Here is a 27,611-nt window from a genome sequence, read left to right on the forward strand (position 1 = left end):
TGCTGTCATAAATGGGATTATTTTTCTTGATTTTTCAGTTAGGTCATTATTTGTGTATAAAAATGTTACTGATTTTTGTGTCTTACTTCATTTATTAGTTCAAATACTATTTTGTGGAATCTTTGAGGTTTTTAATATATAACTTTCTTTCAATAGAAATGTTTAATTCATAATATTGAACAAAATGAGGTCTTTGTATCTGAATTACTATTGTGAAACATACATATATATGAATGTATGTGTATAAGTATATAAATCAAAGGTTTTGAGAAACAACTCATCTTTGATATTTGCAACATACTACCATCTCTCTTTTCTCTTATAGTGTTAAACATGATCCAATTTTAGTTTTGACTAGCAATTAGAGAAAACTGCCTATGTAAAAATTTTCTCCCAAATGACACCTACAAGTCTTTTAACTATGGTTTAATGAATAATCAAGACCACTCAGCCAAATTTACATTTGTTGCCACTTTTAATAGCACTGAGGAAAAATTTGTTTCATCTTTTGCTCTGTGCCTCTAATCAAAACATTTTTGTTAAAGCATTAGGTTTAAAGAATGAGAGACATAAAAAGTTGCAGAAAATAAATGATAAACTCTTCTTTATTGAAAGACATTCAGTTGGGAAGTAGAGAAATAATTGTTAGATAAGCTTATATGGCACATGATTATGATTAAGTTCCACTAATTCATATTTCTGAATTTATGCTTTCTGTCCAGAGCATTATATTCATGCAGCAGTAGTAGGAAGCACTGATTTTTAAATTTTCCTCATTTAGGTCCATCCTCTTGATAATGCAGTGTAACATCAGGAGCATTTTAGCTGTAGTCATTTTCTACCATTTGAGTATGTGATGTTCTAATGTTCAGAAATCAAGTCTAAGTCTAGGAAATTTAGACTGATTATTTTGTGATATACAAAACTCAACATGTATAAATCCAGTAGTTGTACCTGGTTTTCCCCTGTGTTTATGTTGAAATTTTCCATCATTTATGGCTTGTCCCAAGCACAAAATCCTGAGCCAAGGGATACCAGGTAATAGAATAACATGGTTGTAGCAGTTTGCTTTTGCACACTGTTCAGGAGTGCACGGATTTATCTAAAGCCTCTTTTTTCTCTTCTGTAGCATCTTTAAGTATTTCCTCATTTATCTTAGCTGTAGTAGGTGTAGTCTGTGGAGTCACAGTGTGTCCAAACCCTTGGTAGTGACCCATGGGTGAAGGTGGCATAGAAGAGGCAACAGAAATTGCATCTTGTGATGATGATGATAACAAGCTTGTGTGTTCATTTTGATCTTGATCCTCAGGAAAAAATTTTTTCCTAGGATGTCCCCTGACTGTCCGTCCTTTAAAGTAATACAAAAGATTTCACATTAGCCAAAAAGTATTTTAACCATTATAAACTTACCATCATAAAAAAAAGTTCCCCACTACCCCCTTTTTTTCCTCTCCCCCCAATTTGAAGGGCCTGTACCTTGTTACTGCTTTAAATGGTTTTCTTTCTTTCATTTCTTAAATAACTAGTAAATGGCCTAAGTAAGAAAAATACAATAATCTACTTCAGGAGAATTAAATGGCTGGTACTTACCAACATGTCTCACTTGTTCAGAAATGTCATCTCTGATATCTGAAACATCCCACATGGCCAGAAAGGAATCAAAGCATGAGCCCTCTTCTGCTTCTTGGACATATGGTTTATATGAGAATGTGTAGTGATGAGCAATAGCAGCAAGGAACATCTCAATACAGATAATAAAGTCCTATAACAACAGCAGCAACAAAATTAGCCATCTTTTTACTTAATCTAGTTTTATAAACTGCTATTTTGCTCCAAGTACTTTTGAAAAGTATGTTAAGTATCAAAAATTTTTTCCCCCAGATTATATACATTTGTCCATTTTTCAAAAAATACTACCTCAGACAAATATTTCTCGGCAAAGTACATTGTATTCTCAATCCACCACCCAAGGACTAAGAGGGAGACTGCAGAAAGAAATGGACTAGAAGGATCAAAAACCAGGTTTTATTCCTGGTTCTGTTACAAATCGGTAATTACAGCTGTTTTCTCCAGGGTTTTCCTGTTTCCTCACTTGTCGAGTGAAGATAATAGTCATGGCCCCATAGCCTGTGTGTGGTAGTGTTATGTGAGATTATATATAAAAATGCTTAACAAATAAATAGTGAAGTTCTATTGGGTTCAGAGGTGAAGCACTACTTACCTGGAGTCCTGTGGCCACGGCTTCTACAGTTTGCCATTCCCATGTATGCTTTTCAGAAATAACGCCAACTTTTACCAACAAAGCAATAACTACTGCTTGCCTATATGTTAGGAAAAGGTAAACGCCAAATCTATATCAAGCATAAAACGAGCAGTTGTTTTAAAAATATGCCATTTAAAAGTTAAAATCCCAGTGCAACCTGTGGACCACCACCCCTTACCTGCACGTATAATATATTCCTCAATAAACTATTTTAAATATATACTTGTTTCCTTTACAGATTTACTCTTCAATTAGTTTCATCTGATGAATTTGGGTTACGTATTCTCAGAACTTTAGTACTTGGTTTACATATTTTTTTTTGTTTTGAAAGTACATATGAATAATTAGATTTTAAGTCCTTTCTATACATAGACAGTGCCTAACACCTTGTAAAATAGGCACTTAAGATGAAATAAAGGACAAGCAGACACTCAAATGTTTGCACATGTATGAATTATTTAAGTTATTCATAAAAACAGTAATTGTTTTTTCTTTCTTGGTACTGGGGATTGAACCCAGGAGAGCTTTACCACTGAGCTACATCTCCAGGCCTTTTTATATTTTATTTTGACACAGGGTCTTACTACATTGCTTAGAGTCTATAGCTAAATTGTTAAGCCCCACTTCAAATTTGTGATCCTCCTGCCAGCCTCCCAAGTTGCTGGGATTACAGGTGTGTAATATAGCATGCCTGGCTAAAGCAATAATTTTGAAGCTAGTCTTTTTTTTTTTTTTTTTTTTAAATATTTATTTATTTTAGTTCTCGGCGGACACAACATCTTTGTTTGTATGTGGTGCTGAGGATCGAACCTGGGCTGCACGCATGCCAGGCGAGCGTGCTACCGCTTGAGCCACATCCCCAGCCCTGAAGCTAGTCTTGTATGAAGGATTAGAGCCAGAAACAAACTCAGAAAGGGTCTGACTTTACATTAGGGAGTCATGCTGAGCATTTCAAGGACATCTAGAGATAATGCCCCAGGTAATTTCAGCAGCAAAATGATTTACATACAAGGATATTCAGTAGTGCTTATAATGGTGAGAAAAGTTAGGGACAATCTAAATAAAAGGCTAACAAGTTTTACCTACACGATAGAATACTAAGCAAAGATAAATAACCCAAGCAACAACGATAATTATATTTTTCTTTACTGACAAAAGAAAAAATAATGACCATACTGTTGAGTTCCACAAGGTTTTACAGTATCAAACTATTTCTGTGGAGTTTTATATACTACTCAAAAGGCTTATTATTTTTGGCAGTGGAATTTTATGGATTTTTTTTCCTTTTTGTATTGTTTCTATTTTGTGTATTTGTTTCTAGGACCCTGTTTCCCACCATTTTACTAAACAAATCATGTATAGTTTTGCCTAGTACTTTAAAGAATACTTACTGATGAGCATTTCCTCCCATCACTAAGTATTCTATGTCAAGTTTTTTGAATGATTTCTTTAGTATTTGAGATATTTAGGCCAAAACAAATTATTTTCTTCTTATACATGTTACAATCACCATCTGATTATTTCTTTATGAAATTCCTAGAAGGGCTAAGGGATGAACTTCTGTAAGGTGAATAAAGACATTTTTAAATTTATTTGCATGAATACTATTTTAAAAATCCTCCCTAATTGACAGTTTTATTGCCCTTTAAAAAATGAGAACATTTAAGAGAAAGCAACACTTACCAAAAAGAAACAAAAACCACCAGCTTTACACAAAGAAATTTGCCAACAGGTTGGATAGGACTCAGTTCTTCCTTTAGTACTTTATAAAACAGCAGGAGACAATACATGGCAAACTAGAAATAAGATCAGCATTTAAGCTTCCTCAGTAAGAAAAACTATAGTAAGGAAACATTCACAGTATAAACCAGAGACCTAGAAAAGAGTAATGTTTTAGGCAAAGTTTTCTAGACTTATTCTAGTTTTAGATTAACAACAGGCTTTGAACAATTGATGTTGAGGAACCTACACTACATGAAATTTCTCAAGAGATCTATAATGTCTCTCTGAGAATGTTTTTAAGTATTCACTTACTGGGTGTCTGTTACAAAGAATAATAAACAAATGGCTAATGTGAATGGAAGAAAAGGTTCTTTCTTGGTCAGCCAAAATAAAAAACAATCTGTAATTTCTTTGTTTTGTTTTTGTAATGCTGGGGATTTAACCCAGGGCCTTACATATTAGGCAAGAGCTCTACCACTAAGCTATATCCCCATCCCCTTGTAATGACTTATGTAACATAGTATGTACTTTATAAAATAAAGCATACCACACATCAAATAAATGCAGTTTCAATAAAACTGTGACTACAAAATCTGAAAATAAATAATCAGAAACAATTTTTCTTGCAGGCAGTATGCTGTCCAGTCGAATTTACTTTTTAAAATAATAAATGTTCAAGATTTATTTTAGAACTCAGTTATATAGTATTTGAGTAGCAATGAACTTTTCTTAAACATTTTACTTTTATGGAGGTAGGAATGATAGTAGAATGAATCAGATATTTGTGTAACTCTTAAGTCATATACAACCAGTTGAATGAGAAGTTATACTCCATTTATGTATGATGTGTCAAAGTGCACTCTGCTGTCATGTATAACTAATTAGAACAAATAAAAAATATATTAATTAAAATTTTACTTTTTCCTGTTGAATTAAAAAATGCGGATTTTAAATATTTTAGGACATGAAAGTAGTAAAGGAAGGATAAAAGTTACTCAGACTCCTATCATCCAACCATTTCTTTGTACATCTAATTTTTATTTTTTTAATATCCAATATTGGGGATCAAACTCAGGGCAAGGTCTAGCAAATACTAGGTAAGTTCTCTATCACTGAGCTACACCCCTAGCTATAGGCTGGTTATTAAATACTTGTCATAAACTAAATATAAAACTGTGTTGCCTAGCATTATCTTTTCACTTTACTACGCAACTTCTCCTGTTTTATAAGGATTATTTTTCATTACTGCATACTAGTTTGTACAATGGAAAGACCATAATATATTTAATCTGTTCTTACACCAGGCTTTGGATTGTTTGTAGCCATTTGCTCTAATAGGCTTTCATACTAAAGCCAAAATACTTCTGACCATTTCTTTATAATAGATTCCCAGAAAAAGATTTCCAATTAGTGGTTACAAAGAACATGTCAGGAAGCTCTGGACACACAGACATTTAATTTTTATTCTATAGATCTAATATCATATGTGCATCCACTGCATCTAAATTATTTTGCTGACAGCATTAACAAAAGATTTTAAATAAAATGCACGTTTTAAGCTCACAGGACAAGACAGATATGTCTTTACAGTATTTCTGGAACATCATCCATTTTTAAAACTTAGCAGTCTTAATTTCCTTTAATTCCAAATACACGATGTCAGAGAATTTTATTGCCCGTTTTAAATTAAACCTTCTACTGTCATATAACATTAGACATTTTCTCTCACTGAATAAGCCTGGTATACGTCTTTGTGCACTTTGTTTTACTTACTAAGGGAGTCTCATATTTTTGTTTATGACATACCCACATAGCTATGCAATGAGAATCAGAGATAAATGAATAATCATGATCAAGAGGCTATGGTACAAGTCTCCAAATAATTAACAAAGATATCTTTACATTGAATTTCAAGTATTTTTTTTGTATAAATTAATTTTAATGATTAAAAGGAAGTAATTAAGCTTTTTTCCAAAAAGAAATTGTGCCAAAATTTAATTATATATAGACTAATTTAGTAGAATTAAGAAAATGAGTATTTACTTACCAATTGTGACATGTTATTTATTATAACCAAATAAGTCCATGCATTTGAAAAGCTGAAGTTTCCTTCATCATATATACCAAGCAGCTCACAGATTCTAATAAAATGGTAAAAATGTGACAACTTCATGATTAATTATATCAACATGTATTTTAAGGTACAATGATAGAAATACTTAAATACAGAAGTCAGTTTATTTGAATTATCCTCTAAATCATTACTTGACTTTGGTCACAGAATTGGTTGAAAAATGAAAAGAAAAATGTTTTTCTAGAAATGTTACCATATGATTAATTCCACCAAATTGTAGGAAATACAAAATAAGACCCATACATTGAACTAGGAAGAATAATAATTAAATAAACTAGTGTTAGTTGGCTAAATAATTCCTAGCTCAAAGGCAGAATAAATAATTGACTTTTTCTTTCACCAGTCTGTCTTTCCATCTTTTCTTTGTGATTATGTAGAATATAAGGACTAGGAGATAAAACATACTTGCTTTACATTATTTGCAGATTTTTAGATATATATGGGATAGTTTTGCTAGGTAGCAAATAATACTTCATTTTTACCTCAAGTTCTAAAGAAAAATATGATTTATTTTTGGAAGATAGTGATCCCAATATACTGTAAATTAACTACGTAGGAAGCAAATTCGTGTAATTGCCTAAAGTAGCATGCTTCAACTTTTTATTTTTTAAATATTGTTTAGTTATAGGTGGGCACAGTATCTTTATTTTAGTATTATTTTATTTTTATGTGGTGCTGAGGATCGAACCCAGTGCCTCTCACATGCTAGGCGAGTGCTCTACCACTGAGTCCCAGCCCCAGCCCCAGCCCCAGCCCCGTAGCATACTTTAACTTGATGCATCAGTTTCTGTAAAGCTGTGTGAACATTAATGTTGAAAAGGAAGTACGTTTTTCGAAGAGGTTTATAGTATGCTCTAGAAGATGTAAATCCTATGGTGAGTGCCTATAAATGGTCACATTATTTAACAGAGTACGGTTTTTCTAATTTGTGATTTTTTAAAGCAGACTAGATTTGTATCACTAAAATGTAAAGGGCTGGGGTTGTAACTTGGTGGTAGAGCGCTTGCCTAGCATAGGTGAGGCACTGAGTTTGATCATTGGCACCACGTAAGAACAAATAAATAAAAGAAACAAAGGTCAAATTCTTTTTAAAATAGGGTAAATTAATATTCTGTTTTTCTATTTCGTTTTTTCCACATAAAAGTACAGGATTAAAAAAAAAAAAGCATGTTTGTAAATGTAAAATCTATGTACTTACAAAGCAACGATGGTGGTGAATGGCCTGACAACTGTGTACTGCAGTACACCCAGTTTGCACCTAAATAGCAATACTCTGAAAAAGAAAATGACCTTAGTATTTCAACTACTCATTTAAATACTATCAGAACATCCTCAAAGCCTACAAATTAAAATGGCTTTGATAAACGACAACATATTTATTTTTAATTCCTCCAATTTCGTCATCCTAGATGGCAGCAAACAAATTATCTCTGAATTATTATAATTTCTGAAATTATTAGACAGAACATTGTCTTCTGAAAAATCCCCTTTTCTGTACAGTCTCAAATTCCAGAATAATGCAAAATAACAAAAGGAATAGAAGTGGGTCCCTGCTATAGTTTGGATTTGGAAGTCCCCCAAAGGCCCATGTGTTCAAGGTTGGTCTCCAGCTGGTGGCAGTCATGGGAGATGGTGGAAACTTTAGGATGCGGGGCCTGATGGAAGGAAATTAGGTCATTTGTGAGGTACCCTTAAAGAAGATGTCAGAACCCCAGTCTCTTCTTTTTTCTATTTTCTGGTTGCCAGTAGGTAAACAGGCCTCCTCTACCTTGTGCTCCTGTGATGATATACTGTGCTGCTGTCCCGGGACCACAGGAACATGGCCAAGTAACCCTGAACTGAAACCTCTGAAACCATGAGCCAAAATAAACCCTTTCCTTATTAAATTGATTATTTCATGGGGCTGGGGATATATCTTAGTTGGTAGAGTACTTGCCTTGCATGCAAAAGGGCCTGGGTTCAATCCCCAGCACAAGGAAAAAAAAAAAAATTGATTATCTCAGGTATTTTGACAGTGACAGCTAGCTAACACAGTCCCTTTTTGTCTAGGAAAAAAACTAACGAATTATGGATGTGTGTGCAAGCACATCAGCATATGTGAATGCATATTTAGAAAATTATTTATCCTTAAGGGATACTTAGGATTTGGTTTCTTTCCAACAAGTTTGGTTTAAAATATTATTACAGGGAGTAAGTATCACTGTTTGAATACTCTAAAAAGACAAAAACATCCATCCTGTTTTAAAACAGTTGTTAAAGATATAGTTAAGTTCACACTGCACACTACAAAGGACTTTAAAAAGTTATCCCCAAAATGATGCCTAATTTAAAGTTAGATTTTAAGTAGCCATGGTAAAATTGAGACTTTTAATCAGTGGTAGAAAGACTAGAAATAGAAAATGTAATTTCTAAATCAGCCCTGAAGGAAAACCAAACAAAACCAGAATGAGAAAAATAACAACAAAAGACTACCAGTGGGATCTAGTAGCACCAGGAATGAAACAAATAGCTACAACTGCCACAAAAATGAACATTTCGTGATGGGTACAATCATAAGACTAAAATTATAAATAGTCAAAGATTATAAATAGAGCTTTGCCACTTAATGAGTTATGAAAAAGGTTTTGGTTTTCAAGGTTTTTTTCTTTTATATTTTATAACTGCAAATAACAATTGTGAACCTATAACAGATTAACATTCGTTAAATGCAGATGGTGTAATACAGATATTTGTTATACTATCTCAAAATAGTAAATGAAAAAAATACTTTGAAAAAGAGGCTAAAGTCAATTGGATTCCTGAATTGGAAACTAGGAAAGAAAAGGACATTAGTGGAAAAACTTGGGAAATCTGAACAGATCCTGTACTTAAAGAGTACTGCACCAGTGTTTCTCTCTCCCCTAAAGCTGGGATATCTTTTTATTTTGTCCATGGACATTGAACTCTAGGATCCCTGGCCTTTGGAAGCCAGGACCTAACCAGTGACTTCCCGTATATATGCAAATATTATGCCATTTTATATAAGAGACTTGAGCACCACAGATTTTGGTATGGGTAAGGGTTCTGGGACCAATCCTTCAAAGATACAAGGGACTACAGCACTATATATTCTATAAGATCTGTCTCTTGAAGAACTCTAATATAATAAATGAACCATGATTATGTAATATTGGGGGAAGATAGATGAGGATATATGGGAAATCGCTGTCTTTGCAACTTTTCTGTAATTCTAAAATTATTACAAAACAAAGTTTATTTAAAAAATATAATCAATGGAAAAGGGAAAGAAATAAAAGTAAAAAAAAAATGGAAAACAAAAAGATAGCAAGATATAAATGAACCTATAATAAATGAACCTATAAGTAATCACAAAGACCTAAATTCCCTAACTTGATTAAGTGATGTTTGAAGAATAGAATTAAAAGCCCCTGTGGAACTTTTTTTTTTTTTTTTTAAGAAACTAGAATTCTAAATCATTAGTACATGGAAGGGATGTAACTAATATGTCCAGCTAATATTAAACAAAGGAAAGTTGGGAAGCCTGGTAATAGACAAAAATGACTTTAAGACAAAACAAAAAACAACAATAACAAAAAACAACCAAAAAGCCCCAGAAAGACTATTTAAAATGTAAAAAGTTAAGGCATAATGTTAGAAGTTAAATTCATGGGTTAAAGTAATCTCAAACATGCATGGACCTACTAAAACATCACCAAAGGCTGGGATTGTGGCTCAGTGGTAGAGCGCCTGCCTAGCATGTGTGAAGCACTGGGTTCGATTCTCAGCACCACATTTAAAAAATATATATTATTTAAAAATAAAGATTTTTAAAAAAAAAAAAATCACCAAAATATATAAAGTAAAAATTGAGAAGTACAAGAAGATATTGAAAAATTCATTATCAGCGAAAGAATTTAAGCATCACTTTTGGTACCTGATAGAAAAAGAAACAAAAATCAACAGAGACAGAAACACTGAAAAACAAAATTGACTTCATGAACATCTAGGTATAACACAGCATCCACTAATAGCATATACATCATGTTCAAACACAGAGGGTAACCTTTATAAATACTGATTATGAACTAGAAACCATGAAACAAATCTTAATGAGTTCCAAAGACTGTCTCATAGTATATTTTCTGACTGCAGTGAAAATAAATAAAAGAGTAAGCCAAAGCAAAAAGCTCATGTTTGGAAAGATAAAAACTCCAAAATAACAAGAAAAGAAGAAATATCAATGAAAATCTGAGAACCTTAAACTGAAACATAATGAATATATTAAATAACAAAATCATGGGATTCAGTAAATATACTATTTGGGGGAAAATTGAAGTCATTTGCAGTATTAAAGGCTGTGAATTAATGAGCTAACAATCTAACATGTTAGGAAAAGAACATAATAAATGAAAGGAAATGGCAGAAACCAAATAAAAATAAAACAGATTATCAATGAAATTGAAAACAAGCATACTACAGTGAGAATGAACAAAGCCAAAAGTCAGTTTTGAAAATAGTAAGACATAGGCAAACTTCTGGCAAGACTGAGCAAGAAAATGTATGAATATAGTTCCTATTAGAAATGGAAGGAGGGTCATAATGACAAATCCAAGCAATTAAGAGGAGACAAATCCAACGATTAAGAAGATATAAACTAATAGACATTCCTATATTTTAAAACTTTCTGTTCTGCCTAATTCCCTAAAACTACAATTTTCTAAAAAATGATTCCAGAAACAACAGGCAGCCTAAAGTTCTATAATTGTCTTCTCACAAAGAAAAATTCAGGTCCAATTTTTGTAGACACAGTATAGTCTCTTCTTATGATATACAAACAGAGTCAATAATTTTTATTCATCCAGTATAGACTGCATATGAAAAGTAACACAAGGTCAGCAAAAGAATCTTATTCATCAACATAAATATAAAATTTCTAAACAAAATATTAGCAAACCTAATCTAGTATAAAAGATATATAAAAGGCAATACATCATAACCAATTTGCAAATGAATTTTTTTAAAAAATTTAAATTTAAAAATATTTTACTTGATGTGGGGCTGAGGATCCAACCCAGGGCCTCGCACATGTGAGGCTAGAGCTCTACCGCTGAGCCCCAGCCCCAGCCCCACAAAGGAGTTTTAACAGCAGAAAAGCCATTATTCCAATCCACTATATTAACAGACTAAAGAAAAAACTCACTGTAGTATGCTTGTTTTCAATTTAAGTAAAAAAAAAAATTAGATAATATTTAACACCCTTAGAAACATTAAATTCAATTTTGAAGTTTCATAAGAATTCACTTTAAAATCAAGAATGAGACAAGAATGTCTAGAGATATTAAGACAGTAAGAAGAAAAAGAATATATGACTTATAGAACTGAAAGGAGACAGATACCCAATAAGCAGATGACTGTTTTCCAGAGAACTTAAAAAAGATCTACAAAGAAAATTTAAAAAGATTTTTGGACATAATATCAATATGCAAATATCAATAGCAGTTAAATAACATTTTAAAAAGATGTCCTTTATAATAGTAATAAAATGTATTTATAAAGTCAACAAGAGATGTGCAAGACTGTTGAGAAAATTAGACTTTACTGAGAGATTAAAAGCACTGAATAAGGCTGGGGCTGTGGCTCAGTGGTAGAGCACTTGCCTAGCATGTGTGAGGCACTGGGTTCGATTATCAGCACTGCATATAAATAAAAGAATAAAATAAAAGTTCATCAACATCTAAAAAAATAAAAAAAATAAAAGCACTGAATAAATGGAAAGCTACACTATGTTCATGAATAAGAAGACTCCAAAATGATAAAGGTGTCAATGTACTAAGAAGTGACTTTAATTTTTTTTTAAAGAGAGAGAGAATTTTTTAAATACTTTTTTTCAGTTTTTCGGTGGACACAACATCTTTATTCTATTTTTATGTGGTGCTGAGGATCGAACCCAGCACTCCGCGCATGCCAGGCGAGCGCGTTACCACTTGAGCCACATCCCCAGCCCAGAAGTGACTTTAATTTTAATAAAGAAAACCAAACATAGGCACTTTCAAAGAATTTGACAAACTGATTGTAAAATAAATATCTAAGATGCAAGAATAAACCAAAGCAATAGGGTTTGGGTTTTAAGGTTTACTGACAATAACCACCAATGTATGAAACTGGCTCAGGGGGATAGAAAAGTTAACTACCAAATGAGGAAAGAAAGACCTGTAGTTATGAAACTTGATATATGACAGAACGAGGAAGAAGGAAGATAATGGTGCCAGGGCAGTTATCCAATAGAACAAATGAAATAGCATTCCTACCTCCCAACATATATACAAAAAAAAAACAAAAACAAAAACAAAAAAAAAACACTTAAGATAGATAGTTGTTAAGTCTTAACAGCAAAAATTGAAGTGTTTAAAAAAGAACACTTTTTTAATCCTGAGATGTGTGTGGATGGATTTTTAGAATAAGACCCTGACAAAACTAACTATAAAATAACATTGATAAATTCAAGCACATTAAAATTAAAAAGACTCAATATTTATCAAAAGATACAATGAAAGTGACAAAGTATATAAAAAACTGAAGATACTTTTAACACATCAAAGAAGGCATGGTAAAAATGTTTAAAGATCCCCTATAACTCTGGGCTGAGGTTGTAGCTCTGGTGAAGCTCTTGCCCAGCACACATGAGGCACTGGGTTCAATCCTCAGTACCACATAAAAATAAAAAATAAAGGTATTAAAAAACAAAACAAAACTGTTACTCTACAATACAGACGGACACCCATTTAAAAAATGACAATACAAGCATTCTTCCGAATTGGAAATACAAGTGAATAACAAAGCTATGAAAAGATGTTCAACCAGCTTACTAATCAAGAAAATCCAGAGTAAGACAATAGTGGTATAGCACTGTGCATCCTTACGATAGGCAAACATAATGAAGTCTGGGTAATTCCAAAAGCAGGTACAGATGTGATTCATCAAACCTATTCTGTAATGTTGGAAGGACTGTAATTAAGCACACTTCATGTGTTAGTCAGCTTTTTACTGCTGTGACCAAAATACCTGACAACTTCTTAGAGGACAAGAAGTTTATTTTGGGCTCATGGTTTCAGAGGTTCAGCCCATGGTCAACTGACCCCATTGCCATTGCTCTGGGCCTGAGGTGAGGCAGAACATCATGGTGGAAAGGCATGATGAAGGAAAGCTGTCAACTTGTGGCAGTTAGGAAGCAGAGAGAGAGAGAGCGGGAGAGAGAAAGTGGGGAGGGAGGAGATTGATGTGCCAGGGATAAAATATAAAGTCCAAGGCATGCCCTCAGTGACCTACTTCCTCTAGCTATCCCCTACCTGCCTATGATTACCTCCAGTATAATAGTCCTTTCAAAATATTAATCCACGAAATGGATTAATCGGCTGATCAGATCACAGCTCTCATAATCTAATCATTCACCTCTGAACACTCCTGCATTGTCTTACCCATCAGCTTTTGGGGGGACACCTCATATCCCAGTCATAACACTTCAGAAAATAATTTGCCACTAACTATCAAAGCTGAATAAAACCTAAAAGACCTAATATATACATGCCAAGGTACAAACTTAGAGCAATATTTTTCAAACGGTGTCAAATTCAACTTAGTGGGCTATAACCCAACTTTATAAATGAGAGAGAAGGAAGAATATTAGATGGGTTAGTATGATTTTGTGAAAATATCTGTCCGAATTACAGAAGTAAATTTGTATTGAGTCCCTATTTCTCCACTCTCCATGAACTACCTGTATAAAATTGAACATACATTAAGAGAAAACTGATTGCATTCATTATTTATGTTGCAGAAATCAGAGTATGAAAAGCAGACTGTTGTTATCATCTACTGACTGCAAACTTTCCACGGCATTTGAATCTGAAAACTAAAACATTATACTGAATGTTTAATACTAAAAAACAATTGCCTGGTTATCAAATATATTAATACCATTTATCTATTAGCGAGAGACGAGTAATCTAAACTGTATTCATATCTATCAGAATGAAAAGTTTTATTACTACTAAAACCACATCCAACCACAGATGGTATGATTCTGATAAACATTTTAAAGTCTTTCAAAGGCAATAAAACTTGAATTATATTGTGAATGAGCAGCTGACCATTAGTTATATTATTCAACCAGCAAGTGTCAAAATCAAAAGTCTCAGATAGAAATGAAGTCAACACAAAGAGATTTAATGAGAACAAATGTAACTGACTTGTTAGGAACAAATGAAGTGTACAGGCATGGAGTATAAGAATTTTGACTAGTAGTATCATTTATAAAAGCTTTGGAGTGAGTTTGAACATCTGCCAATTATGAGCCGGTTTGAAGAGGCAACTAGAGCTCCATCTCAGGTTCTTTATTTTATATTTTTATTTGTTTTTAGGTATTTTATTAATAGAAGAGTCCTGGTCAAAGCTAAGCTGCCATATGATGTCATCAAATACATGGGATTACTATAATCTCTTATCTCTCTCAGCTTATACCTTTGCCTGCTTTTAATTCAGTCTCTACAAACCAGTTAATTTTTGAAAATGAAATATTCACAACAGTTCTTCGAATACCATCCTATAATGGCTTCTCATTTGATGAACTTACACTGAACACAGTAGAGACAAATACCTTTGAACATTCTAGGGTCTCATTCTTGGCACTGTCCTTGGCTTGCTTTAAGTCAGTCCAGGTAAAGAATCCCATTAAGTCATTTTTCCCCACCCTTGACATTTGATCACCCTGATATCTGAATCAAGTTTCTCATCCTCTACTCTTGATATCTAAAAGCCCTTGGCCTGCTTTCAGCAAGAATACTATGAGTTCAGTTTAGCAAGAATCTCCATATCTTTCAAGACTCCTCTTAATAATTCTGAGTCCAGAGACTATCTCAACCTGTTCTTTAGAAACAAATCTCCTTTTGTTCTTGCATTCATAGCTGAGCAACAGTATCTCTTCCTTGATCCCCAACCTTTTACTTTCTTCTGTCTCTCATGGTTTCTGGTTAATTTTCTTTTACTGCATTTCCTGAAAAAGGCAACTAAATATTTGTGTCTTCATTTAATTTCTAACCATCCTAATCAAACTGTTAAATTCCTGGGGTCTGGTCTGTTTTGTGCTCTGTGGTATATCTATACACCAAGGTGGTCAATACATATTTATTAATGAACATATTAGCAGCTAATTATTTCAAAATGCCAAGTAGTTCCGTTTCATTCCAAATTAAGAAGAAACAGAATTTGTCAGAATGTTGTACAAATGGTTCTCTACTGCATGGGAGGCAATGTGGCCATCCCTGTGTTTATGTTTATACTGATCACCAAACCCAAACCATTCCATTAACCTTGGCTTATAACATCCTCCTTGCTTCCCATCTACCGGTGACAAATCATACTGGTTTTTCAGTTGCATTTTCTTACTTCTTTCCTTTTCTTTTCCAATTTCACCCCTCTTTTTCAGCTTATATCACAATTTAACTATTGCAACCTAATTTATTTCCCCATCTCTTTTCTCTCCAATGTATCTTTAATAGTACTGCAAAATTAACCTTTTCAGACCACTGCTTTCAGATGTTGGCTTGCAAAAAAAATATCTGGTGGTTCTTTTATGTAATAAATGTAATCTTTTTTTTGTGTGTATGTGCTACTGGGGATTGAACCCAGGGGTGCTTAACCACTGAGCCACATTCCCAGCCCTTTTTTTAAAAAAAATATTTTATTTAGAGACAGGGACTTGCTAAGTTGCTTAGGGCCATGCTGAATTGCTGACTGGCTATGAACTCTAGATCCTCCTGCCTTAGTCTCCCAAACCTCTGGGATTACAGGCGTGTGCCACCATGCCTGGTTAATATATGCAATCTTAATCTCAACTTACTTTTCAAAATGCAAACTGTAAATGATATATGCTTTATTCTTCCTTTACATCCTACAGGAATAAGGCGAACTACCATGTCGCTAGAATAAACATTGTTATTTGTTTCCCCTATTTCATATCATGCACTGTTTTCCAATGTGGACTATCTTGTCACCAAGTCTTTTAATTAGTTGTGTGATCCTATACAAGATCTGCAGAGCTTGGTTCCCAAATGTGAAAGAATGGTGGGTGATTCAATGATTTCTAAGGTTTCCTCCTGCAATACATTGTTGAGCTTTTCAGGGCACAGACTCTATCTTATTTATTTATTTTGCCTTGTTCTTAACACAATGCCTTCCAAAGAACTGACTGCTACTTAAAAACTGCTTAAAACAACCAAAACAGTAAAGAATTAAAAGTTGAACATACTTACTCTCCCATAGGCCATGGTGGACAGCAACATAAAGGTGGAAAATGTTTCTGCTGATCTTTGGCTTCAAGGATTAATACCAGATTTGGATATCGGTTAGTTAAATAATTAGTAAGGAATCCCATAAAGTTGTAAATGACATAAGCTTCATAGCATTCTCTGCAGGTATCCACATATATTGCAATGCTGGGATATTTTAAAGCTATCCACTATGAAAAAGCACAGACATTAAAAACACAGCTGTAGCTTAGAAAAACATGAATTACCGCTTCAATAAGCTAGTTTTGAAACTTCAGATTTCACATACTTAAATTACACTCTGTAAAACTTATCATTATGATGGCTACCAGACAATCTGAAATGAATTATTATTTTTGTGTGCTAGGAATTGAATGCAGGGCACTGTGCATGTTCTACAACTGAGCTACATCCCCAGTCTTGTGAAACACATTTTATAAGTAATAGGCAACTTAGATATAAATAAAAAGTGTTTGCAGTAAATAATAAACATGAGGAGAGAAACTAAATTACTTGAGTTCTCAAATGTAATCTGAAATGTTTCTTAACATGATCACAGAAAATGCTGCTAAAGACTTTTTTTTAACCATCTAATTAAATTAGAGCAGGAGTCCTATCTACCACTGGGGAAAGTCTATTTATTTTTTGGTTCAAATAAAAGATGTAAGTAAAAAAGCCTAATAGTGAATCATATCTGCAGAATCAGCATCTGCAGGTTCAACCAATCATGGCTCAAAAATATCTGAAATTGCTGGGCATAGTGACACATGCCTCTAATCTCAATGACTTGGGAGTCTGAGGTAGGAGGATCAAAAGTTGGTAGCCAGCCTCAGCAACTTAAAACCACCTTATTTAGTGGATAAAATATTGATCAGATATTTACCTAGAAAAGAAATTAATTATTTTGGGATTCTGTCTCAAAATTAAAAAAAAAAAAGGTGGGGATGTTGCTCAGTGGTGAAGTGCCCCAGGTTCAATCTCCAGTATGACCCTCGCCCCACAAAATACTGACACAAACAAAAAACACTACCTATTTTATAGAAGAGACTTGAGCATCAGCAGGTTTGGAATCTGTGTGTGTGGGCTCCCAGAACCAATGGTTTGTGGAAACTGAGGTATGACTAAAATTTAAAGTATCATATTCTTTAAAAGAGTAAGGGCTACTAATCTGATATTTTAAAAGATTAAGAAAATAGATTTTGAAAAATTTAAAAGATTCATATTTTCATATTTTATTTTTTTGTCATTAAAAACAAGTAAACCTTTTCACTTTTCTTATTAATTTAACTCTTCCTTGTCAATAATGTATTTTCATTTCCTGAAGCATTCTGTAATAAGCACAGTTAACATCATCAAAAGAGTTCTTAATGAAATAAAATGAAATATACTTACACTATCTAAACTGTATATGGGTACCATCCAAAGAATCCTATTTGGAAAGCAAAACATAAATTAAAAACATTTTATGTCATATTATGAAATAAAAAAACACAACACAAGTAGAAACAAAATATATTAGGACTGACCTTATTATTGGTTTTTGTAGTTCAGGTTGTGTATAATGCACTAGGTGTTGCAGTATCACCCACAGCGATATAGGTATGGTCAACAGCAAAAAGATTCCAGCAATAAACCAAGCCTTGGTGTGTATTCCAACCTTAAGGAACAAAAGAAAATGTTAGTATGGATTCTAATATGAAAACTAAAGCGCTCAAAAAAATACTTTTATTTCTTAAATTTTCAATTGATTATCAACAGCATACCATTCCCCACCTCCTGCTTATTATTTGCCTTTTATGTCGGATTATTATTGTGTTTGGAGTTATGCAGAAGTTTAAAAATTTTTCTGCAAGTCAAATCTAAAAATCTTTTTTTACTTATTTCTTTCCTTTTGTACATACAAAGGTAAAAATCTACCAACACTTTCTTTAAGTTCTTGTTAAACATTTTAGTAAACTCGTATGTATGAAAACAGCAGTGCACATTTGTTGAGTGCTGTCAGATATTTTGCTGAATTCTTTACATATATTATCCGTATTAATCTTCTTAATTGATTACTGCCAAAAAATTGTGTTAAAATGTATCACTTCTCTTATATACAACACTGTCTATTCAGGATATTATCATTCTTTAAAACTTTAATATCTTTTTTAGGGAAACATTTGATCAATATATTATCTCCAAAAAGTTCAATTTCTAACATTATACTTGGGACTGAAATAAAATCCACCTGCTGGTAAAAACACCCTTATTTGTACCCCTGTTCTATTTGGGCAGCACTAGGTATGAATATTACACTAACTTGTAATCTGGCCTCAAAGAGAGTGAATCCTTTTTTGTTTTATTTTAATCTTAAGGAAAAAGATATTCAGCTATTTTTGATAGTTAAGGGGTTTCTGTAGTTAAGAATTAAAATAGAATTGAAGCCCACAACCTTCAGTTTCATTGTTTTAAACGAGATTCTTTTCCCCCTTTAGGAGACAAAGATTAAAGTGGTAGAAAACAAAAATATGGAGTACAAATATATTTTTACAACAATGAGTTTCTAAATTAAAATGTGTAAAAAACTTGAAATGCAGATATATAGAGTAAAATTAAATATTCATTTTTTAAAAATTGAGTATTCATTTTAATGATGATCTAAGAAAATAATAGCAAGCATATTCTAGAGTTTCTCTATTACAAGGTAATATTTAAGAACAATATCACCAAATAGTTTTAATGTCCATGTTTATTTTTGTGATTGTCTTAGTGCCAAAAAGTAGACTGAAAGGAGAACGAAGTGCTTGTGGCTAATGAAGGCCAACTATCCTCACAGTGTGCTGGAAGGAAGAAAGTTCTTTTTTCAAACAATCATAAAACAAATGACTAGAGAACTGACTCATTATAGTACAGTCATGCCAAATTTTAAAAATTCTGCATCAGAGTATCATTTTGACTGTGCAAGTGATAATTTAGTTTAGAAAAACATTTGTCCACATTAATGTCATTAATTTGAATTATTGGTTTATAGTTGGTTTGATTTTTATGTCATGCATAAATAATTTAACCTATTTTATGTGTGTGCATATTTAAGCAACATTACCATAGAATAAGTCAATATTAGCATCTGTAGAAATCAATATAATCACTACATTTATTTTAAATTTATATTTATCTAAATAATCTGTTCAAATTTCAGACACACTGATATGAAAATACCATTAACAATATCCTTTAACTTTGCAGTCATGAGTTGTTGTTTTGCTGTTTTGACTCACAAAATAAGGAGAAGTAGATTTTTAAAAAAATATTTGTTAATTTTTTAGTTACAGATGGACACAATATCTTTATTTTGTTTGTTTAGGTGCTGAGGATCAAACTCAGTACCTCACTTGTGCAAGGCAAGTGCTCTGCCACTGAACCACAACCCCAGCCCCTAGAGTAGATTTTTTTCTAAAGTCATTTGAGGAAAGAAGAAAAAAAAAAAAAACATTAAAAGTAAGCCTCCAGGAATAAGTTAATTTTCCCTTGGCCAAATGCTTCAAAACAGAGTAAAGACAAATAGAGGCGAGTGCTTTCTGGGCCTAATCCTTCTGAAAGGAATAGAACAGAACTGAAAAAGAGTAGTTCTCAGGAGCATAAGGATGAGCAGGACAAGGAAAAAAGTCTACAGAGCATGTGTCATCATGTATGCATCTAATTTATTTGACTTCAATTACACATACTTGGCCAAAGAGTGCAGGAAATAGTGTAAATAGTGCAGATGGTTCTTCTTCCATTCCAATAAATGAGTGTATGCCTCAATATGGGCATGGGATGAGCTACATGAACCTCCTGTTTTTTAGAGTCTCAGATCCCACTGGCTTTTCACAGTGTGAGCTTTTTGATTCTAGAGTTTAAAGACATGTACTTTTCACACAAAATGTCCTTAAACATAAGTCAAAGTATATCTAGTGCTCAAACAGATACCTGTAATGTCGCTTTAGTTGTTCAATTTGAGAGTTTACTTCCATAAGCTGCTACTGCACAAGAAAAAGAATTGTTGTTTCAATGCAATAATGATACCAATATGTTAAAAAAATCATAGTTGTAACTAGAGCAACTAGAGCTTATTGAGCACCTACTATTTTCTGGGCATAGTATTAAGAATTTCAGACACATAAACTTATTTAGTGAGAAAAGATGAAAAGGATAGGATATCATATATAAAACCCTGAGTACAATGTCAATTCAGCTACTTATTTGTTTCAGTTTTCACAGCTATAAAATGAGGATACTTTCTTTCGGGGTTTTTAAGAGAACTGAATAAAATTACAGCTAGCATTAAATCATGGGGACATGGTTCAGTGAGCATCTCTAACCTCAAAGAAATATAAACCTTTTCTAAATCACACACTCCTCCTCCAGGTACTGTGCCATTCATTTCTCAGATCCCCTCAGAGTCAAAATTCTCAAAATCAAACAAGCAAAAACAAAGTTTATTTTCCTTTCCTGATTCCACTTTTTCACCTCATATTCTTTTCTCAAATAACTCTTTTCTGGTTTGGGCCCTTAAAACTCCACTGAAGGGCTGGGGCTGTAGCTCAGTGGTAGAGCACTTGCCTAGTATGTGTGAGGCAATGGGTTTGATCCTCAGCACCACATAAAAATAAAATAAAGGCCTGCTGTCCATGCACAACTACAAAAAATAAAATAAAAATAAAAATAAAACAATACAAAACTCCACTGAGACCATTACTAAGATCACCAACAAGCTTCCCATTTGTGAAGAGCAATGGGCACTGCCGCAGCTTGGACATTGTTCACTGTCTTCCTTGAAGCAGTCTCCTGGCATTCACTTTCCCAATGGCTGCTGCTTTATTTCCTTTGTAAGTTCCTATTCTTTCCATATATCTTCTAAAATTGGTGCTAAGTTCTTTTTCTTTTTTGGTACTGGGGATTGAACCCAGAGTTTCTTTACCACAACCCTTTTAATTTTGAGACAGGGCCTCACTAAGCTGCTAAGGGCTTTGCTAAGTTGCTGATGCTCCTCAAACTTGTGATTTTCCTGCCTCAGCCTTCTGAGTCACTGGGATTACAGTGATGGTGCTAGGTCCTTTGCCATTTCTTCTTTATAATCTAGTGCATAGTTTTGAATACTATCTACATTCTGACAACTCTATTGAATGAACTGTGTCCCCTCCAAAATTTGTATGTTAAAACCCTAACTCCTAATGCAAATGACAAGTTATTTGGAAACGGGACCTTTATGAGGTTAAATGAGGTGATAAGGGTGGAAATCCAATCTGACAGGGCTTGTGGCCTTATAATACGAAGAGACAACAGAGAGCTTTTTCTGTACCATGTGAGTATAGAGGAAGAAAGCAGCTATCCCCAACTCAAGTAGAGGGCCTTCACCGAGATATCAATCCTGCTGGTGTGCTGATTTTGGACTCCAAAAGTTTGAGAACTATGAGAAAATAAATTCCTATTGTTTCAGCCACTTGATCTATGGTATTTTCTTCCTTTAAAAAAAAAAAAAATTTGCAGGGCTGGGGCTGTGGCTCAGTGGTGGAGCGCCTGCCTAGCATGTGTGAGGCACTGGGTTCGATTCTCAACACCACATATAAATAAATAAATAAAATAAAGGTCCATTGACAACTAAACAATATTAAAAAAAAGTTTGCATGATTCTGGGGATTAAACTCAGGAGCTAATCCCCAGTCCTTTTTATTTTTTATTCTTTATTTTTAGACAGGCACTTGAACTTGTGATCCTGCCTCAGCCTCCTGAGTAGCTGGGATTAAAGGTGTGTGTCACCATGTCTGGTTGGTATTTTCTTCTGAAGGACTAAGTAGATTAAAACAGATTCCCATATTAATATCTGTAGTGCAAACCTGTCTGAGCTCTAGACTTGCACATTCAACTGCATACATTACATGATCATTTGAATGTCTCTCATTAAACTAAATATTCATAAAAAATCTCAATTTTTCCATCTCAGTAACTGGTACCACCACTTACTCAGTTGCTCAGGCCCAAAACGTCAGACTCATCTTTTTCTTTTAGATGTTGATGGATCTTTATTTTATTCATTTATTTATATGCAGTGTGAGAATCAAACCCAGTGCCTCACACATGCTAGGCAAGTGCTCTACCACTGAGCCACAACCCCAGCCCTCAGACTCATCTTTGGTTCTTCCCTTTCTCTTATAGTCTCTCTAATCCAATGTACTACCAGTCCTGTTTGTTCACTTCCAAGGATACTTAAAATTCAGCTTTCTTCCTCCACTTCTGCTATCCTGATTTTGGCCATAAATCATCATATCCCAGGCACCTACTATCTCTCAACTACCATAACAGCTTTCCAGCTTCACTTCACTTTATTTTCCACAGCAGACAGATCAATCTTTTGAAGTGGTGCATTAACCCTGCCCTCCCTATTTATTTCTCAGACCTTTTTTAGTTTCTTCCATAGTATCTTCTTCTTATTATTATTACTACTACTATTATTATTTTGGTGGCTGCATTTCTCTTCACCACTAAGTTCAAGGAAGGCAGGTTGCCATGTTTTTATATTTCTCACCCTATAGTTCACAAAACTTGATTCATCACTGAGACTCAATTATTTATTGAGTGTCAGTCATCTGAGCAGGAGGAGGAAGACAAAACTAAGCTTAATATATATTGTAGTAGACGGGAAATCTTATAAAGAAAAATAAAGCAAGGAAGGAAATAAAAAAGTTGAGAAGAACCTTGTAGCCAGGTGACATTTGGTAAAGAACTGAAAGACATAAAGGAGTAAGAACTTCTGGGTAAATGGCATTCTATAAAGAAGGAATGCAAAGGATCTAATGAGGGAGCATGCCCAGCAAGTTGAGTAAAGCTGGTGTGGTGGAAGCCCAGAACATGAGGAGAGAAAGGTGAAGGTAGGGAGTAGAGTCAGACCATGGGTCTTGATGGCCATAGGAATACTGGCTTTTGCTCTGGAGCTACAAGTGACTGAAATGACACATTTATGGTGATACATTTTAGCTGATATTCTGGATGGTGTATTCAGAAGAGTCTAGGTAAGATGGTGAGAACTTGGCTCAGGGTATTCTCTGGGATCAGAATTTTTCTTAACTGTTAGTGGTACGTAAAAACCCACAACTAAAGAAATCTTAAACTGGGAAGATGTTATACCTTTCATTAACCTTAAAAATAGTTCCTATACCATACACTAAGGAAATATTTCAAAGTAAGAAAACTATTTGTATTAAGATGTTTATATATGCATTTTGGAAAATTCAAATAACCTAAACATCTAACAAGTGAGAAATACTTAATATAGCAAAATTTTATATCATCCAGTATGGGAAAGTCAACACAATATAATAGTGAACATACAGAACACAAATGTATAAAATACATTAACTATTTTTAAAGTTTCCAAAATAAAAAAGGGCTTAAAATAGTCATGGTCTTTGTCATAGCTCCTGTAAAATAAGTGTTTCTTAGTAAAGGTATTATCTGATTTTTATTAACGCAGAATTTAAAGCTCACTATACATTTGAAAATAAAGCACATTTCTTAGGTAAGTATTTACCTGGGGGGTTTCCAGTTTGTAGTACTTTATTGATGTCACAATAAGAATATGACATCAAAAAATATACAAGAGACTTTTTGCAAAACTTTTGCTTTGGTTAGGAGCTAATTTCAAAAGTAAAGACAAACCACAAAGTCAAACCAACCAGAATCCTTTAATTCAGGAAGCTAATGAAAAGCTAATAAAATTTGATACATGGTTTTCAAGGTAGTTTATTTGATGGTTAAGTCCAATACCTGAACAGCAGATCAGACTTTACGAATAAAATTACCTTGCTTTCAGGGAAATGATGAATTCTTGCAAAACGATGTTCTTCTAAGAAGCTACATTAACATATCCTGTAGCATGATTGAAAGAACAGTGAACAAATCGGGCAGGTTTATATCCAAAGACTGCTCTCATTTACATGGGATGGTTTTCAGATACCAAACCTGGGTGTTTAAGGTAGAAAAGGGGGGAAAGTGTCTTTTCTCCAACCTTAGGTAGACGAAAGGATTGAGGCCGAAAGTGCAGGACCCTCTTACCTCCAGTTTCTGTAATTCCCACACGCATAGGGGAACCGCAACGACTATGGACACCAGGTAGATGACCACAGCTAAAGGTCGAATCCACTGTCTCCAGTTCCTCCAGGTACACGTGCAAGGCATGTTTTCGCATAAACCAGATCCGCGTAGCGAGGAAAAAAAGCTCAAAGGAGATTTTAATACGGAGCCCTGTTCTGTGGTTGTTTTGTTAACTCGCATACTACAGAGAATAAGCTGTTAGGCGATTTTACCAACAGCTCGAGCCGCCTCCTCGACCGGCGTTGTGCTTTCTGCTGCTCCTGATGCAACTTCGGCCGCTGAGGGTGCTACCACGGAGCAGTGCGGGCAGCATCCTTTCTTCCCCACCCCTCATCTACCCGGTTCTGCCGCGGTGGAAAGCCCGGGCGGAGCCGCTGCCCTCACCTGGGGATCGCCCAGAGCTCCGCCTGCATCATGGCCTGGAGCAAAGCGGCGCCGACCGGACCGGTCTCTAGGGCCCCCGCACACTCGGGTTCTGCCTGCTCGTTCTTTTCTTTGGGGATCGAGCTTCCTCCCTCCCGCGCTCGCAGGCGTCTCTTCGCCCCACTCTGTTGGTAGACAGGGCCCCAGGATTTTCTCACTCACTTGCACGGGACATGCCCCTCCCCCGGCGGAACCCAAGGCCAAAGCAGGACTTTGGACTCTCTTCCGCTTCCGCCCCTGCTGTCTGAGGCAGGTGATTCGTCGTCAGGGCCAAGCTGGAACCGCCCCATCCGGGCCGCTTTACCCTTCCTGATTGGTCACCTACAGGGGGCGGGGCTGCATCATTTGCGTACGAGTTAGTAAGAAGAAAGACCTAGGAGGTGGGAGGCAGGTTGTGATTATCTGTGGTTCCTCAGAGGAATTGTGAAAGCTGCAGGAATTGTTGGACAACATTACATTCTTCTACCGGCCTTACTCCCGCTAAAAGAAAGCCCGGGTAAGGGACGGTTACTTTAAGGTCGAACTGGAAGACAGAAGGCTTTTTTTCCACAGAAAAATCTCCGCCTCTCTTAAGAGTGAATTAGAAAGCCAGCTGGAATAAGAGGAGAACAAGGAAACCTCTGCCTAGTTTTCAATAAGATTTTAGAATCTAGGGGTTTGAAGAAGGCTCCATTTAGTTGTTTCTGCACCCTGCAGAACAATCATTCTAAAAATAGCTTAATTTTAGAACAACCGCAAATAACAGATGTATTTAGAACTTCTGTTAAAAAAAATAACATCCATTTAAGGCTTAAGAGGTCAATGTTCTTGCTGAGAAAGGTATATTATGCACTCTAAGCTTTTAGCTGTAGATTTGGCAAATGGGATCTTAAAGCTTTTATCAGTCAAGAGCAAACAAGTGTCTACTTCTCATTTAGATATAAGAATATCCCCTTATTATAATTGTTGTTTTCTGGTGTTGTGCTAAGTTCTTTTAAGTAGTACATTTTATATCAGCCTTTCTGCACAAAAATACAGAGAGGTAGGCAGTTTTCCATTTTACGTATGAAAAAAGTTTAAAATGGTTGAACAGTTTGTCCAAGTTCATTGAGCTAGTAAGTGGTAGACCTGGAATTCTAGCCTTGGTCCTTTGACTCTGACCTTTAAGCATTTGATCTGTCAGCTCTTGTCCCCCGCTGGGAATTTCTGCCTAATGACCATATGGACGAAAGGCTTGCAATATTGAGTACACTCAGTCCTGGATTCTCACATAGACAAGGAGGGAATATTATGATTATTTTCCCCAGTGTCATCTGTTTTAGCCAAAGAAAGGCACTTGATTTCTGCCACCCTCTTCCCAATCTTTAGCATCTCCATTTTATAACCTGGCCTCTTTAATTAAGTTCAAACTGCTTTCTTAAAGGGAAAAGTAGGCCTTTTGCCTTTTGTTGGGTCTTCCTAAGCTAACTTTCAGAATTGAAATGATTGTGGTCACAGCTACTGGGAGGCTGAGGTGCATGACTGAGGTAGGAAAATGGCTTGAGCCCAGATGTTTGGGATCTGTCTGGGCAACATGATGTTTTCTAATAAAAAAAAAAATAGGTAAAAAACTTTCCTGAACTTTATAGAAATGCATGCTGTATTGTTAAAATTTGGAAAATAGAAAAATAAGGAAGAGGAAATTAATCCTCATTCTACAACCTAATATAACTACTAATTTTCACTTCCTTGGATAGTCTGTATATGTAGATTGTCTCTACTTTCAGCCACAGTGTTATTGCTGCCTGAAATATTCTTTGTCATGGGCAAAACCTTTTCATCTATTTTGTGAAATCTTTCTTGATTGACCTCTCTCTCTGTATGTTTATAGTATTATTAGCATATAATATTCCTATAATGCTTATAAGTATTATAGCATATAATCATTTATTTGTCTTTTTTAGACTATGGGCTCCTCAGAGAAAGATAAAGTTCTAGAACCATTAGAAAGAAATGCAAGGAAGTGAGGAGACCAAAATGTCAGATGCATGAATGTTTTTGCCCATTTTGTGAGCTGGGTTCACCTGTGGCGAACCTTCTACAGAGCACCAGAGAAATGAGAACATAGTGAGTTTTTCATTTAGTTAAATTTATTTACTCTAAGGATTGTTTTTTATTTCAAAATTGCCTGTCCTTTTTTTTTAATGTAATGAAATAATAGTCAATATTACTTGTTTTTCAAATGTTCTTACTTCGGAGAATAAAACATTGGTAATTTTATGTGCCCAACATGTGGCTTATTTTTAAAGTTTTTCTTGGCCTATGAATTCCTGAAGTTGAGGAATTATAAGAAATGACCACTGTCAGCAACCATAATGCTGCTGTGATCCTAATCTGCTTGGTTCATTTGCTATAGATATTATCTGTACTCTAGATATGATTTAGCCTAAGCCTGAAGGGTAGATCTGAGCTTGAATGGTGTTTGTTAAAAATAAATAAACAAACAAACAAAAAGAGGTGATTATAACTGGAAGATGGCACTAGGGTCAAAAGTAAGCTGTTGATCAACTTTCATGTAAATTATGTAAAAAAATTGAAGTTTCTGTTTATCTGTTACTGTATCACATGAAAATAGGTAGATAGAATTTTGCCATCCTTGAAGGATGTGTTTGGATTA

The 27,611-nt window shown here is 34.5% G+C and overlaps 1 protein-coding gene across 1 annotated transcript; it reads right to left on the reverse strand.

Annotated features, from left to right (window-relative positions):
* Nucleotides 1-587: 587 nt before the first annotated feature.
* Nucleotides 588-25,194, reverse strand: Tmem184c (transmembrane protein 184C). The gene is made up of 10 exons (XM_027926752.2): nucleotides 24,515-25,194; nucleotides 17,968-18,098; nucleotides 17,834-17,870; nucleotides 16,427-16,632; nucleotides 7,318-7,392; nucleotides 6,033-6,126; nucleotides 3,947-4,059; nucleotides 2,222-2,321; nucleotides 1,591-1,762; nucleotides 588-1,348 (listed from the first exon to the last, which is right to left on the reverse strand). Exons 1-10 carry the CDS (start codon nucleotides 24,731-24,733, stop codon nucleotides 1,083-1,085), a joined length of 1,413 nt encoding a protein of 470 aa, XP_027782553.1. The 5' UTR covers nucleotides 24,734-25,194; the 3' UTR covers nucleotides 588-1,082.
* Between the last annotated feature and the right edge of the window lie 2,417 nt (nucleotides 25,195-27,611).

The sequence above is a fragment of the Marmota flaviventris genome, chromosome 7 (assembly GCF_047511675.1).
Source record: "Marmota flaviventris isolate mMarFla1 chromosome 7, mMarFla1.hap1, whole genome shotgun sequence".
In the NCBI taxonomy this organism is placed as follows: domain Eukaryota; kingdom Metazoa; phylum Chordata; class Mammalia; order Rodentia; family Sciuridae; genus Marmota; species Marmota flaviventris.

What these genes read in the sequence shown, in the direction of transcription:
- Tmem184c (XM_027926752.2), bottom strand. Translation starts at nt 24,733, where the DNA reads ATGCGAGTTAACAAAACAACCACAGAACAGGGCTCCGTATTAAAATCT. An exon ending in CTACAAAAACCAATAATAAG is followed by an intron (nt 17,871 to 17,967) that starts GTCAGTCCTAAT and finishes CTTTCCAAATAG; the next exon opens with GATTCTTTGGATGGTACCCA. An exon ending in CCACCATGGCCTATGGGAGA is followed by an intron (nt 7,393 to 16,426) that starts GTAAGTATGTTC and finishes TTTCTTTTTCAG; the next exon opens with AGTATTGCTATTTAGGTGCA.